Here is a 17043-nt window from a genome sequence, read left to right as displayed (position 1 = left end):
ATATATGTATTAATATTTGTCTTAATATTCTCTTCATATCTTTTTTACTACATGTACACTCCTAGCATTGTTCTGTAGGTTGTTCATGCATTAATAAAATATATTTGTTTTAAAAGCAGAGGTTAAAATGTGCTTCTATGCTCATTGACAGAGGTAACATCAACCGGACTGCAAATAATTCAAAATGAAAATAAAATGATAGTAATATTAAAAATTAAAAGCATTTGAAACTTTTTACTTTTTTTTTCTTCCTCTTATTATCATCATCATCATTATAATTGATATAAAAATGTTAATGGTGCGTTATTGCAAACAATGACCCTTTTAGCTCCATTAAATGTAAACTGGAAACTGTTATAATAGGCATAATACGTATTTTTCTTCAGGATTCTTTGATGTAGGATGTTTAACAAACGACATTTTTTGAAACAGAATCTTCTGCATCATTATCAATGCATTTTCTGTCACTTCTGTGTGTCTTAAAAAAAAGCCTTTTATTCAGATAAGTAAACAAAACATTTGAATGGTAGTCTATCATAGCTTTCAGAAAAAGCCAGACAGTATACTGATCTGCTGATTACACAACATTCTGCAACTAAACTCGTTTTGTCGAGCTTTAAAACAGGAAATAGAGACCCTACAAAGATAGGTAAACAGAGGTTGATGCTATATGGGATATGGATGGGGCCAGAAGTTAACGAGAATTATTTATATTATTTTATGAAATTTCTATTTTATTGTATTTTATTAACGTCTACCCCCACACCCACCCCAACCCTAAACCAACTGTTACAGTATTGTAAAAACAGTAGTTGTAACAAGTATTATTTATGTTATCTATTAAATTACCCAATAAACTTTATTATTTATTACCTACCCCCACCTCAACCCTAAACCCAACCGTCACAGTACTGTAAAACTATTGTTATACAGTGTCAGTAAAAAAATGCTGCAATATTATTGTGCATATCGCACTTCCGGCTGGCCGCGAATCTGATCTAGACTTTACCTTAAACAGATCATTCATGAGTTTTCATTCATTTTCTTTTCGGCTTAGTCCCTTTATCAATCTGGGGTCCCCATAGCGGAAAGGGCCGCCAACTTATCCAGCACGATTTTATGCAGCAGATGCCCTTCCAACCACAACCCATCTCTGGGAAACATCCACACACACTCAATCACACACATACACTACGGACAATTTTGCCTACTCGATTCACCTTTACCGGAAACCGGAGCACCCGGAGGAAATCCCACACGAACGCAGGGAGAACAAGCAAACTCCACACAGAAACCCCAACTGACCCAGCCGAGGCTTGAACCAGCGACCTTCTTGCTGTGATGCGACAGCATTACCTACTGCGCCACTGTGTCGCCACTCATGAATTTTCATTAAAATAAAAAGACATATCAGTATATCTGTAGGCAGTGTTGGGAAAAGTTACTTTAAAAAGTAATGCATTACAATATTGCGTTACACCCCAAAAAAGTGATTAGTTGCGTTACTTAGTTACTTTTTAAGGTAAGAAATGTGTTACATATTTTTACAATCACTTTCAGAACTTACAGAGTTTTTTCTTATTTTTGTAATAAACAAGCTCTGCAATTAACAACACACTATATAACCTTCATTTACCTTTAAAAAAAAAAACTAATTTTGGGTAATATTATCATCTAAGAACTTTCTGACCCCAGAGCTATACATCACTTATATAAAGATTAACGAATGTTTAAAGCAATGCGTTTGCTACTTTTATTTTGTTGTCTTATAAATTCAGTAAAATCACAGTCCATTCAGATAATCCCCTTTTCTTTTTCTTCCATGTATTCAAAATAATAAATATGTCTATAGCAGAGATGTAATGTTCTGCTGTTTTCCTTCCTGCATTCTCCCATTGTGTGTGGGATTCAACGCGACTACACTCATTTTAATTCAGCAATATATTTTTTAAAAGCGAATTAACTAAACTAACTTCTCTAATCAGCTATTTCAGATGTTAGTGTAGGTGAAACTACAAACTATGAGAATAATTTGATTTTATTTTCAAGGTGAATATAGATAAAAACCCCTATTTTACGAACAAGTCTTGTGAACATGATGATCGGTTGCTCTAGATCTGCCGCATTCAGACTTTTTTTTTCTAATAGAATGATTGGTATAATTACACATTAACAATAGTTTGAACTGTTATATGGGTGGTCAAATGAGTATTAATGTTATCTATTATTTTATTATTAACATTATTATTTAAAATGCAGATCAAAGTGAAATATTTATCAGTATTAAACAACTGACCCACCATACAACTTGTTTTGACCTATTTCAGGGGGTGATCGAGCGTTAATTACGGGGCGTCAATCCCCCCAAACGCCCTGTAATTGGGAATATGCACAGCTAGTGTTTCTTCCTATACTGATAAACTTCCAGTGAATGGTCAATGTGTCTTTCTTCCATTTTATACAGTTCCTTTTACAGCATCAGTGTTGTAATGTAAATAAAATATAATCAGTTAAACAGACTTTGGCATTCATTCGGTTGCTCAAGCATAAAGCGGGATGAAAAGCTGTTTACTCGCATGTACCCATCAAGATTAGCAGGCTAGCGCAGAAGCTCTATTGATTATTTGGATGTAAAATAAATGTTCATATTTTAAAGACACTGCAGAGAAATATGTAACTGAATGTAGTGCTTCTTGTACAATCTGAGACCCACTCTATATCGGTTATCACTCAGCCAGTGGAGATTGCTGATTTTTAAAGAAAACAAACCTTAAACTTGCCGATTTTGTAATGGCAAACAGTTCACCAGAAGCATTTATCCCAGGTTACTGACAAATTAAAAGTCCTTTAGCAAACCTCCGCATATACCCTATTCACATTCTTAATACCCCCAATACTGTCTATGGGTTATGTATCAGAAGTGAAAGTTCACATGAAATGGCCAAGACCACCCAAAGTGCCCAATACAAATTTCCCAATCTCGATGGAAGTAGTAGGTAATCTGGGATCTTATTTATACTTTTTATATTACTTATTTATATTTTATGAGTTCTGTAAACTCACTTCACTTCACTTCCTAATCTGCAATTGCAAAAAAAAAAAAGGAAAATTACTAATACTTTCCTTCTTAGACTTTACAGACCTGAAACTTGCCTATAGCACTTATTCATTGTTGCTCTTATAGTTGTGTAAGTTGCTTCCTTGTCCTCATTTGTAAGTCGCTTTGGATAAAAGCGTCTGCTAAATAAATAAATAAATGTAAATGTAAATGGGGATGTTTTGAGAATTAAGTAATTTCAGAACCATTAACAAAGTTCTCACTAGATGGCAGACAAGGACAAATTTCAAAAGGTTTCTAATGGAGTTACATCAACTGTTTTCTTAAAGAGTTAGACAGCTTACTTCTTGTTGTTCGTTTGTGTAAATGTATGTGTGTGTGTGTGTGTGTGTGTGTGTGTGTGGGTGTGTGGGTGGGTGGGGGGGGGTCTACCTCACACCAAATCGTGTGCCACAATAAAGCATGTCCCGTGAAGCATGCTTCAAAGAGCAAATGGTTGTTTAGCACCATAAAGGTTGTGTTGCGATCCTCCTCGCTCACACACGAGATTGAAGAGGAATTCGCCATGTGGGAGGATGCTGAAGCAGAATTCTGTCACCATGGCTAATTTTTTTTTCTGTCTCTTTCTTTTCCACCCCTTGAGGTGGAGCAATAACGTTTGCCATTGTTGTCATTCTGTGAGCTCAGACTTCCTGGCATCCACACTAAATTACCCAGGGCTTTCTGTGGGAGCAGAAATGGCTCACTGTTCCCCAACAAAAAGACCATTCACAGTCAGTGGAAGGCCTCCTATAGACAGCCCACAGAGCTGGAGAGAAGCAGAGGCAGCCGAATAGAGACAGGCACCCCGAGGAACATGGCCGCATTGGGAAATGACTGTATGATGTCATAATGAATGCATCTCACAGAATATCTTTTTATCGTGCTTCTGTTTTATCATCACGCTTTGTTGTCAGCCTCTTATATCAAGACTTTTTTTTGTGTGTGCCAAACTCAAACAACAACGCTGAGTGCACACTAAAACTCCACAAGGACCCCAAAGGGGGAGTGTTTCCATGGGGATATGAAAGCTGCACTGAGCTTCTGTTCCTTAAACTAGTTTTGAGGAGATGAGAGGGGAGAGAGGAGGGGGTGGGGGTTCAAAGGCCTCCTCTCAAACCTTTCAGATGAAGACTTTAAAGCTACACACTTTTTTTTTCTTTTCTCGTGAAGAGAAAACAAGCACGTCACATATACTGTTGCTGTTTGGGAATTATACAATTGCAGAGTATATACAGGAATCAGAGAGTGAAATTCAATACCTGTTTTAAGTCTTTCCATATATTTAAGACCTTATAACCATTTTTCAACTGGAAACACATGGTGAGAAATTTTAACTTCCATTATATTTACTACACATTAAAAAAACTAATCAAAATGTTTGTAAATTATTCATATACTGAATAAAAATCTAACTAATTCAGCAGGTTGGCACCTTAAGAGCTGCAGAAATAATGGTGTTGCTTCAGTTCCTGCAGTAAACAAAGCAGCATGGTGTCAATTTTAGCAGGATTTCATTGATTTCCCAAACTGCACAGCATCCTGATATTCACAGATTTAATTCAGACAAACCTTAGCATACAACAATACATTGCATAATCAAAAATGATATAATATTAAATATCTTGCAAAATAGCATTTAAGACTTTTCAATGTTTTAAGGCCCTTCAATTTCTCTATATTGCTTTATCAACTTTTAATACTTTTAAGACCCCACAGACACCCTAAGTTGGTTCAAAATGAAAATAATGTATACTACTTAAAACTTTTTGTTCAACTGTTTTTAAAAGTCTTTTTATGCTCACCAGGGCTGCATTTACTTGATAAAATAGTAAAAACTATAATAGTGAGATATTATTATAATGAATTTGAATATTAATTATTACTATTAAATATTTCAGCAAGTTTTTAGTTCTAAAATGGGAATTAATTTTAACTGCTTTTTATGTAGCGGCTGCTAAAAAATGTGTTAAATATTTTTCTTATTACATATTAATAAACAGATCATAATTATTTCAGAGGTTTTTTAAGTATTGTTAAATAATGTATTTAATAATAATAATGAGGTTTTTCGTTATTTACAAATAAATGCCTTGAGCAATCGAATAATTGATGAGAGTAAGAGACTTCTTTAAATATCTATATATTATTTGTGTGTGTGTGTGTGTGTGTGTGCGTATTTATATGAGCAATATCACATGTATAGCAGTGCGATATGGCTGTATATCGGCAATGGTGGGAGGCGTGCGTTGGCACGAGTCTGCAGGCCGAGTGCCTTAGTTCCCCCAACCAGTGATGATATACAGCCATATCGCATTGCTATAAGTGTGATATTGCTTTTATAAAACATTAAGATGTTATGATCGTAATTATAAAAAAGAAAATCAAACATGGAGTCTCAAAAACATTTTTGTATGAGGAACTACTTTCTACCATTCATTCACATCTGCAGCTGACGTCAAAACAGCAGAAGTCATTGCTCATTCACAAACGTCACTTTAGAGCTAGTATTTGAGTGATACTTTAGCACAATGTCTAAAGTGATGACAAAACAGGTGATTTTGCTGACATTTTAAGATTATAAGGCTGAACGGCACGAAATGCACCTGAATAAGATGCTCCAAAATCATAAATATTTAAAATAGGCACTATCCTTATAAATAAACTGCATAGGTGCAATCTAAACAACTACATACTCGACTAAAAAGCCTCAAAAGTACATTATGTTGTCAAACAGCAGCAATATTTGTAAACTGTAGTGTCCTCTGCTTGATGCTGTATGTGGACTAAGTAATACACAAGGGTGAAAAGGCTCGACGAGTGCTGTTATTTGCAGAATATCGCATAGCTATCAGCCAATCAGATAAAAAATATTTATATATTAAAAAAAAAATAAATAAATAAATATATATATATATATATATATATATATATATATATATATATATATTTATATATATATATATATATATATATATATATATATATATATATATATATATATATTTTATATATATATATATATATATATATATATATATATAAATATTATTAAAATATATAAATATGTGTGTGTGTGTGTGTGTGTATATATATATATATATATATATATAAATATATATATATATATATAATATAAATATATATACACACACACACACACACACACACACGTATGTATGTATTTATGTGTGTATATATATATATATATATATATATATATATATATATAGAGAGAGAGAGAGAGAGAGAGAGAGAGAGAGAGAGAGAGAGAACACCATCAAATTATATCATGAAGCCATTGTATTTTTCTTCTACAGTATGTAAAGGTAAAGAGCAGACCAACATGGCACACAATGTTGCTATTTGAGATACATACAACACATGTATAAATAAAATCAGCTAATACTGGATAGATGAATCATTAATGAACGTTTGGCATTTTGAAATGAGCTCCCGGTTCTTAATTCCAAATATATTTAAGGCACAAACAGTTTTAGGAATGACAGTGCGTTTACATGTTCTACTTAGCTATGCTTTCATGTGACGATCAAATAACTCCTTGAAAATGGAGCATAAAAAACCCCAGCAAAAGTTAAACAGAATCACCTGTTTCAAAGTCTCTGGAAACTTGGAATCCCCCCAAACTCAATAGCTTCCCCCTTTATGTCGACTTGTTTCATTAAGGCCCAGCTGACACTCGCAACAGATTTACGTAAGCCTTATAATATCCCAGATACAAAGTAAAATCCAAGAGCCATAGTGGTCCCTTGGCTTAGCTCTTGTCATTTCAAGCTCCCCGTTATTCTCTGGCAGCGCTTTAGGACTTTGGCTTGGCTGTGAGTGATCTCCACTGTGGCCTGCCAAGATCTGCTGTCCTCTCCCACCAGTCTGGGCAGCATCCAGCCTTGTGGAGCCAGTGTGGGGGGCGAGGACTGAGCCAGACCCCGGGCCCCGTCCCATGAGAGCGAAGAGGATGGGCGGGGGACCCCACAGAATGAGAGGAAGAGGAGCGGAGACATGGACAGAAGAAATTGTCCTATAGGGATGTGGATTTCCATATTAATTGATTGTCGTTTATTAATGGTTACATAAATTAACTATAAATGAACTGATTAATTGTTAATTATGTAGTCCTGTTGAACCGGAAGTTGCTGGAGACTTTGATTTCAGTGTGTTGATATAGTTCTGTTTCCCATAAAAAGTATTTTGCTGCGTAAAAAACATATGCCATAGTACTTGGCGGTTTAGGGCAGCACAGTGGCTCAATGTTTAGCAATGGTGACTCACAGCAAGAATGTCACAGGTTCGAGTCACGGCTGGGCCAGTTGGCATTTCTGTCTAGAGTTTGCATGTTCTCCCCATATTGGTGTGGGTTTCCTCCGGGTGCTCCGGTTTCACCCACAGTCCAAAGACATGCGCTACAGGTGAATTGAATAAACTAATTTGGCCGTAGTGTATGAGTGTGTATGGGTGTTTCCCAGTTCTGAGATGTGGCTGAAAGCTGCATAAAACATAAGCCAGAGTAGTTGGCGGTTCATTCCTCTGTGGCAACCCCTGATAAATCAGAAATTAAGCTGAAGAAAATAAATTACTAAATGATGTAGTTCCAGATTAAGTTGAATATTGAGTAGGGGGTGGGGTTTGATTTGAGCTCCTCCTCTCATCTTTCATTCGCAGCAAACTAACAGCTGAAGGGGCATGGCTAAGCATATTTCACCCAAGGCGTCAAAACGATGTCATCAGAGAAGTGACTGCCATTCCAGAGCAGAAGCAGATGGTTAGGTTTTGATTGAAGATTACACAAGCTTATTTCAGTGGATTAACTTGCACGAATTATACATTGAAAATATACATTGTAAATTTTGATGTCATGCAGACTTTAAAAATGAAAGATATGTTTACTTTGAAGGCAAATTATGTGCAAAGGATACTCAAAACACAAAACAATTTTAATAAAAGGCTAAAAGGATTGTTCATTCAATCATTTTGCTTCAACCTAGTCCCTTTTTTTCATCTGGGGTCGCCACAGCAAAATGATTCACCCACTTATACAGCATGTGTTTTTACACAGCGGATGCCCTTCCAGCTGCAACCTGTCACTGGGAAACATCCATATACAATCATTCACACACATACACTACGGCCAATTCAGTCTATTCAATTCATCGATAGCACATGTCTTTGGACTGTGGGGGAACTGGGAGCACCAAAAGGAAACCCATGCCAACACAGGGAGAACATGCAAACTCCAAACAAAAAAGTCTTCTGACCAAGCCAGGACTTGAACCAACAACCTTCTTGCTGTGAGGCCTCAGTGTTAACCATGAGCCACCGTGCTGCCTGCTGCCCCTAAAAGGATAGTAAAATGGGTATATTCAAAGAGACATTAACCGATAGTAGCATGATAGTGTGTGTGCGTCTGTGTGTGTGGTCACGTGATGTGCATTTTCAGCGGTAGTGTGGAAGGAGGGCTGCTCAGAAATACTAAACGCCAGTGTGGATGTGGATCGTTTTCGTTCTAAAAAAGGCATTTAAAAACTAAGCCCTATTAGTGTAAACGGGGCCTGAGTGTGTATTTTTCGCAACAGGGCGGGGCGGAGGGTCGCGATGCCGGCTTAGCATCGTGGCGTCTGTCGGCCATCGGCGATGGACGATGTCATCGTCTATTGGCCCAACCCTAGTGTACACCATAAATTATTAGTACTTTGTCTTTATCAGAGGCGATTACGGGCTCTCTGGGGCCCTAAGCTAACCTTGCGACCAGTTTGGGTATGGGTTGATGTGATGCAGGGCCTTCTGTAATTTGCAGGGCCCAACAAACCTTGAGTAGAGAGCATATAGGACAGATTGGTGCTGGTTTTTATGTACCTGACCAAGGCTCTTTACTAACTTTTTGATCACCAGCCACTGTGGCTAGTAGGTTTCCAATGTTACTAGTCACTCACCATTTTCGCAAGCCACATTTTTGTTGTTGGGAAAATATATTTAAATGCATAAATTTGACTTTGAAATGCTAAAATTACTTGATTTAAATGATGTCCTATGTCCTCATACCTCCTTAACTTTTTTTATTTTATTTCACATGATTTTTTAGGGCTCAACACCAAAGATTTACCTTTTTTTTTCCTCGCTGATCACACCAAACTAATTATTTCCTTGCTACGGTTTTTTAAAAATGTGTCAAAACAAGCAAAATATAGCTCTATACATACAATTTTCATTAAAATAATTTTTTTTAAAAACAATTGACGTTTTAAAAAATTATTCTCATTGGTCTAAAACTACACACAGTAGTTTTTCCAGGCTAAAAGGTCACAGATCATTAGATAACTAGATAAATGGACAGTTAATCTCCAATTAAAACAATGTTTGTAAAAAATGATAACCAAGTCATATTAACAAAAATAACCAAGCAAAAGAAAGCAGATGAATAACATTAGGCCAATTAATAATCTGCTCAAAGAACGGTTAAAGTGAAAGCGGCAACAGCTGCTGGATACAAAAAATCTGGAGATCTCTTGAAGTCAGCAAAACTGTAGGTACCACCACTTTTTTTTAATCTATTTAAAAGAGAAATGATTGCCACAGTTGCATTTACAGACAGAGTTTTGCGCAAGGTTGAGGAAGTTTTTAAACACTCGTGCGATGCTTCACATCGCCTGTGTCTCACCGTGCGCCCGATCATCCTCTCATTCGGTATTAACCTGCTTTTCATTGCATGCGAACAGTTATTAATCGTGCTGCTTCTCAGTTCAAAGGGGCACATTTGCGTGCATACTGTATTGGCAAATACTCTTAAACTAAAATTCTAAATATTAGGAACGAGGCAGCTCTGGCAACTCAAAATATTTTCAACCAGCCAAAGTGGCTAGTGGGGGTGTCTGTCTAACCTGCCACTTCTGAAATCTACCCACATCTGGCGGGCTGGCAGGTGTTCAAGCCTTTTACCTGATACAAATAAAACATCAATAGGTTACACAGAGTAAAAAAAAATTCTGGGTTCCACACAATTCCAGAAAAGTTGTCTCAACACAAATTGATTAAGTTAACTTTGGATTAAACATAAAACATTTAAGTTGTCCCCAAAAAAACTTGTGTGGATTCATTCATTCATTCATTTTCTTGTTGGCTTAGTCCCTTTATTAATCCGGGGTCGCCACAGCGGAATGAACCGCTAACTTATCCAGAAAGTTTTTACGCAGCAGATGCCCTTCCAGTCGCAACCCATCTCTGGGAAACATCCACACATACACTACGGACAATTTAGCCTACCCAATTCACCTGTACCGCATGTTTTTGGACTGTGGGGGAAACCGGAGCACCTGGAGGAAACCCACGCAAAGGCAGGGAGAACATGCAAACTCCACACAGAAACGCCAACTGAGCCGAGGTTCGAACCAGCGACCCAGCGACCTTCTTGCTATGAGGCGACAGCACTACTTGCTGTGAGCAAGCAGTAAAACAAATTTTGAGTTTTACTGTTTTTATTGAATTTTCTGAGTGCATGTTCAAGAACTAAACGCACCAGTTGAGTTAGATGATATGCTAATCATTTCATAATCTGATAACTTTCGTCACAATAGATTCGAAGTGGAGTATGGAATACTTTCTGAATGAAGTTCTCTCGTCATTCGTCCCTTGTACCTGCAGTTCATTTTTTGTAAAATCCGCATGTACCTCAAAACTATGCACGTTATTGGAATAAAAAATAACTGTATCTATCATCCAAAAATCATTTACATGAAGTTCAAACACACCATTTGTCTGTCTGAAGAACACGAAATGGGTTCCTGTACACCTCTTGGATGTAACCAAAGTGATGTAGCGTCCCACTGTGACTGTGGCGTAACATCTGTTGTGTCATCCGGTTTAATATTCTGCGTCCCTTATTTTGCGCCCCACCATCAGCACCTCTGCCATTTCTCAGATCTTTAGCTATGAATAGAAACAATTACACAAGCAAGGTAAATAGCGATGACTTCCTGCCTTACATAAACACTGATGGAAGTGTCTGTGGAAACGGTTCTTTAATAGAGCAGAAGGAAGTGTTCCTTGAGGTTTGTTCTGTCCGGGCCCTTTGGGAGGACATTCCCCACCCTCTCCATATCCTCACGCTGGACATGTCTTTGTGGTCATTGTTTAAGATCAAGTGTGGTTTGTTTCCTAGAAGACACAGACATGTGCTGACAACGCCTTTGCCTCAACAGAGATGAGAGAATCTGATGAAAACCTGCTTTGCGACACAATCATGCTCATCTAAATGGGAGGAATGGATGGTGGTGTAATGTTGGTAAACAATGACAAAATGAATAATCAAAACAGAAAATCTATGTTACCATTATTTGGAAGTACATTTTTTATTATTATCGGTTCAATATAAGATTCATTACAGCATACATTTTATAAAAAGATGAAAAAAGCTTTCAAGAATCAAAATAACAGAAGTAAAATCATAATTTTCTTTTATACATTGATTAAAATGTGATATTGAACAATAAACGATGATTATCATATATACACACTACTATCCACAGTGGCTGGTGAAGTTAATGTCAATATGTTAATATATATGTGTGTATATATATATATATATATATATATATATATATATATATATATATATATATATATTAGGGGTGTAACGATTTATCGTTGTACGATTTATTGCGATGCAAAAATGTCACAATATGCATCGTGGCGTTATGACGATTTGATTACGATACGACGTCCGTTTTCTCGTATTAGTTGAGCTGTTTGCACGTGAGCTACGTTCCACCTGCTGTCGCACGTGAGTTCAGATTGCAGCATCAGTAATGTTAGCAGACCAAGATGAGTGGAGCTGAAATAGAGGATGGCCCATCCTCTCAAAATCAGACGTCTGGCAACATTTCGGTTGTACAGTCATTGCTTTAGACTCGTCCGCTTTCAGTTTGTGGAACAGAGTGATCGTTCAGGAGCCGCGTGGGAAGTATCAACAGCACTTAGCAGTGGAAATGAAACTGAAAACGTGCACATTATTTAAACAATCATATCGCATTTTAGTTATGATTACGATGAGCATTAACCCTTTTGAGTACAGAGTACACAAAAATGCACGTCAACATGATACACTTGATAGCGCCGACATCAGCGACGTCGAAGAAATAGTAAACCTGCCTAAACTGCTGAAAAGAGCCACGACTGTCCTGTGTAATAAAAAGACGGCCACCCTGTCACCCTATACATATATATACAGGAGAGATATGGGACGGAGCGGGAAGAAGAGCGACCGCCTTCGCCGAGAGCCAAAGAAGAAGATATATATATATATATATATATATATATGTATGTATGTATGTATGTATGTATGTATATATATTAGGGATGTAACGGTATTGTAAATACCGTCATACCGCAATATTAATTTTTTTCGATATTACCGAAGTCGCATGACTCGGTAAAACTATAGGTCTCCTGAGAAAATTTGCTCAGGCGAATGAAGCGAACGGGACGTAGCTGAAACTTCATTTCCCATCAGCCCCGGCGTGGCCATAATCCTTTGCGGTCTGTTGTCGCTACAGATCCAGTAATGCGGAAATGGAGTGTGCTGCTAGTAGCGGAGATGAAAAAAAGATGGAAATGATCGAACCTAAAGCGGGTGTTGTCGCCGCGCGCGTGCTGAATAGCGGTGCTGTCGCGCGCGTTCTGATCAGCTGTGTTGTGGCGCGCGTTCTGATCAGCTGTGTTGTGGCGCGCGTATTGTAAAGCGCCGAGGGGGGGTTGAGCGCGCATATTCAAGAGAGGTGTTGTCGCGCGCCTACTGAAGGGCTGGATTGGACGGAGGGTGTGTCGCGTCGCGGGGGCACTTTTGATCGTTTTGGAAGGGCATTTTCTATCCAAGACTAAAAAGGGCATGTGCACTGCACAGGTTGAGCCCTATGTGTGCACGTGCCTGCAAGTTGGGGAATACGACTAATAAAAGTCATGGGGACTGCAGAAACACAGCACACTGTTCAGATTGATTCAGACATTGACTTGTACCGCAAAGAGACCTCTATCTCAATCATGATTTGTCTTCTCAAGTGGGGGAAAGACAATGCACAACGTTACCCCACTGCTGTCAACCTGGGCCAAGTCATATCTCTCTTGTTCCAGAAACCTCAGTACCAAATGAGAGGGTTTTTTTTTTCTGTTGCAGGGGACATTGTAAATGCCCAGAGATACCAGCTTTTACCAGATTATAATTATATGATAATTTTCCTTTAAACCCATCTCTATCTAAGTGAGTGAGTGATTAAATGTTGAATGTGATGAGTTTTCAACAATACTAAATTGAAACTTTATTTTTTTACATGGTTTAATATTTTTTTGTTATTAAAATTGAAGTTAGTGTTTCAAAGCTTACCGATAGATGGCTAATTTGTATGTCATTGACACTTTTGGCACTTTTTTTGGAGTATTTTCAAAAGTTTTTTTTTTCCTGTAAATGATTCAATAAATACCGTACCGTGACATTCATACCGAGGTATTACCGAACCGTGAAATTCTGATACCGTTACATCCCTAATATATATATATATATATATATATATATATATATATATATATRTGTATGTATGTATGTATGTATRTATATATATATATATATATATATATATATATATATATATATATATATATATATATATATATATATATATATATATACATACATATATATATATATATATACATATATATATATGTGTGTGTATGTGTGTTTGTGTGTATATATGTGTATGTATATGTGTGTGTGTATATATGTATAGGTGTATATATGTATGTGTGCGTGTGTGTGTGTGTGTGTGCGTGTGTGTGTGTGTGTGTGTGTGTATATATATATATATATATATATATATATATATATATATATATATATATATATATATATTTATTTATTTATTTATTTATTTATTTATTTAGGGCTTGACATTAACTTTTTTAATCACCAGCCACTGTAACTAGTGGTTTTCCACTGTTACTAGCCACTCCCCATTTTCACCAGCCACAGTTGTTGGGGAAAATATATTTTTTGTGCATAATTTTCCCTTTGGCATGGGTTGCGGCATGCTAAAATTACTTCATTAGGATTTTGTGTTTTTTCCACTTGCCTCTTCGTTAATTTAACAGTTTTTTTTTTTTATGAGCTTACTCAATGAGCATAAGCAAATGGGTTATGCTTTCATAAAAAGTATCGCATTGCAATTAGTTTTCTTTTTACAGGACTTTTCAGGGCTCAACACAATAAGGATTTACCTTTTTTTTCTCTGGCCACACCAAAATAATAATTTCCTAACCACAAATTTTATACTGCTGTGTACATACAGTTTTTATTCAACAAAACAGCTGACATTTAAAAAATAAATGTTCTCACGGATCTAAAATTATGCAAAGTGGTCTGTACTAGCTCAAGATCCCAGATCACCAGTTAACTATGCATACAACAACATATTAAAGCAATATTATTGTAAATGATGATTTTTTAAATATATTTACAAAAATAACAACAAGCAACAGAAAGCAGATAAAAAAACGTTCTGTGCGCAATAATGAAAGGATGATGCCGCGCACACGGTTAATGTTAGGCCAATTAATAATCTCTTCAAAGAATGGTTAAAGCGAAAGTGACAACAACTGCTGCTGCTTACAAAGAATCTCGAGCCCTTGAAGGACTGTGGGTGCACGAGCATCACACTAGTTTCGTTTCGAGCTAAACTCAGCAAGACACCGGCCCTCCATGACCGAGATTGGACACCCCTAGTCTAGACTAGTCTAGATGATTAAAAGGGTGTAACAGTAAATGTACATTATATTTCAAACAATACACTACTAATAATATATTTCTAATAAAACTGACAATATTGTCAACCTTATCTGCTTCTTGAAAATGAAATCAGTCTGAACTTGATGTCTCATGTTTAATTAATGAGCATTCTAAACCACATTTTTAATTATTTTTTCATTTATTTTTTTAGATATTACTGTTGTAAATTTCTAAATGGAGAGAAGCCCACATCTGTCATTCACAAAGTTGCAATATTGAGGTGCAATGCAAATGATCCCTTTTATCTTTTTAACACCACCTTTTCTTTAACTGTCTGCGGGTTTGGCCTGCCACTGGCATCAACTAAGATCAGTAGATTGTCAAGGAAGGAAGGAAGGAAGGAAGGAGGGAAGTAAAAAGTTCTATTTTGGCTTGGTATGGAGAGTTCTGAGTTTGTTTGTGGCCATAAAGGTTGTAAAGGTCATCACAGCCTCTGAGGGGGAAGTCAGAGTGCAAGAGAGGATACAGTGTCCCGTTCTCTCTCTAAGCCTTTTACTGGGATTTATCCAGTTCATCTTTCCTCTCTGACCCATTATAAAACCCACTGAACTCGACTCGCTGAACTTGCTGCTGCTTTATGGTCCATTATTGTGAAAAGTGGCTGAATTTGCACATGTTTTAGATAAGGTAAGCAGCACTGTACATGTTATCTGCTTATACTTTAGATTATTACAAGTTTACTAAAAGAGTTTCATGCATGTAGTGTCATTTCTGCATAAAACAGCAGTGCAAGCATATCGCAGCAAAGCAGCTCTGTGATGTAATGCACGCAGCAGGTAAGTTGGCTGCCTAACACAGTGAGACCAAATCATGTTAGCTGAGTATACATAAGCTTATTAAATGTTCACTATGACAGCATCATCCATATAATACATGCACCAGATAAGTTGCCTGTCTAACACAATGGGAGCAGATCATGTTATCTGCATATTTCCCATTTCTGCCTGAAACAGTGGTGCACTGCACACATATCCCGGCAGAGCAGCGCTGCTATGTAATGCATGCAGCAGGTAAGTTGGCTGTCAGTGGGTCTGTAAATGAGGCAGGAGGGAGAACCAGACGACGAACAAGACAGGAAATTGAGGCTTTAATTGCAGGTTAAAGATAGAGGATGAGGGGGAAAGGGAAACAGGGAATGATTACCTAACATAGCAGCTAGTAATTTGGGATAGGCAGGAACCATTTAACACTAAATGCGTGGTGTTTAATGAACAGTTTGCCTTCTGCGGGAGCGAATTAATCACACTTTCGACTTTTTCATCCACTTTCACTGTCTCCGAGCCTGTCCAATTTTTCATTTTTGTTGTTGGTGTGTGTATGTGTGTTGTTGTTGGCTACAAAAGGAACTGTGCGCTTGTGTGTGTTGGACACAAACTACACACCATAAAAAGAAATTCCTGTCATTAGGCCTGCTTTACTCACCTTTATGTCGTCCCAAACATATGCTGCCTTTTCTCATATTTAGAAGTGACCAGATAAGCTCCAAAAATGGCAAAAACACAGTTAAGTATCCTTACTTGTAGGCTTACTTCATGTATTCTTCTGTCCTTCTGTAATTCCATTTGTACCAACGATCGACACGTTTGTCATGAGTGCAAAATATTTCATTTCCGGTTAAAGTTGGCCATGTTTAACAGAAAGATGTTAGTTTTAACATAAGAAAACTATTTTTTTCTGAGCTGTACTTCATACGTCGCTTACGAAACATTATCGACAATAGATGCCTTTTGGCCGAGACGCGAAGTGAATTAATTACTATTTTGAACTGATTCTTTTGAACCAGTTCTGAAAGATTCTTTCAGCATTCCGACTCTCGATTCACCGTTCGAACTTTCGAATCATTTGCTTATATAAGTTTATAGCAGGGGTGCCCAAACCATTTTATTTGAAGGGCCAAAAATCTAATTAGATTGAGGGTAGTGCACCAAAAGTAAATATAGTTGCTGGGTGCCTCCTAATTTATTTAGTAATATTTAAAAGTAACTAGAAAACATTGCTTCAAGTATACATTTTCTGTTTTACAATGAACTTTTAACACTACACTAGTCAAGCTGCACCTAATTTTGACTTGATTTGCTTGCAGATGTCTTCTGCATTGTCC

The 17043-nt window shown here is 37.0% G+C and overlaps 1 protein-coding gene across 7 annotated transcripts in view; it reads right to left on the bottom strand.

The window, feature by feature from the left end:
* The window catches only part of syt15 (synaptotagmin XV), a 79057-nt gene extending 62263 nt beyond the window's left edge, over positions 1-16794 (bottom strand). For 4 of the 7 annotated variants that reach the window (XR_012388104.1, XR_012388105.1, XM_073918699.1 and 1 more), the window contains exon 1: positions 16460-16765. Coding sequence is in view for 1 of the 7 variants with exons in the window: in XM_073918689.1 (XP_073774790.1) it covers positions 16365-16401 (37 nt within the window). In the remaining 6 variants the exon portion in view is untranslated. Of the gene's footprint in view, positions 1-16364 lie in introns of all 7 variants that reach the window. The other 3 variants (XM_073918689.1, XM_073918696.1, XM_073918697.1) reach the window with 3 other exon arrangements.
* Positions 16795-17043: the final 249 nt, after the last annotated feature.

Source organism: Danio rerio, chromosome 12 (genome assembly GCF_049306965.1).
Source record: "Danio rerio strain Tuebingen ecotype United States chromosome 12, GRCz12tu, whole genome shotgun sequence".
Lineage (NCBI taxonomy): Eukaryota > Metazoa > Chordata > Actinopteri > Cypriniformes > Danionidae > Danio > Danio rerio.
Note: the sequence above shows the minus strand (reverse complement) of the source record. Positions and strands in the feature narration are given on the sequence as shown.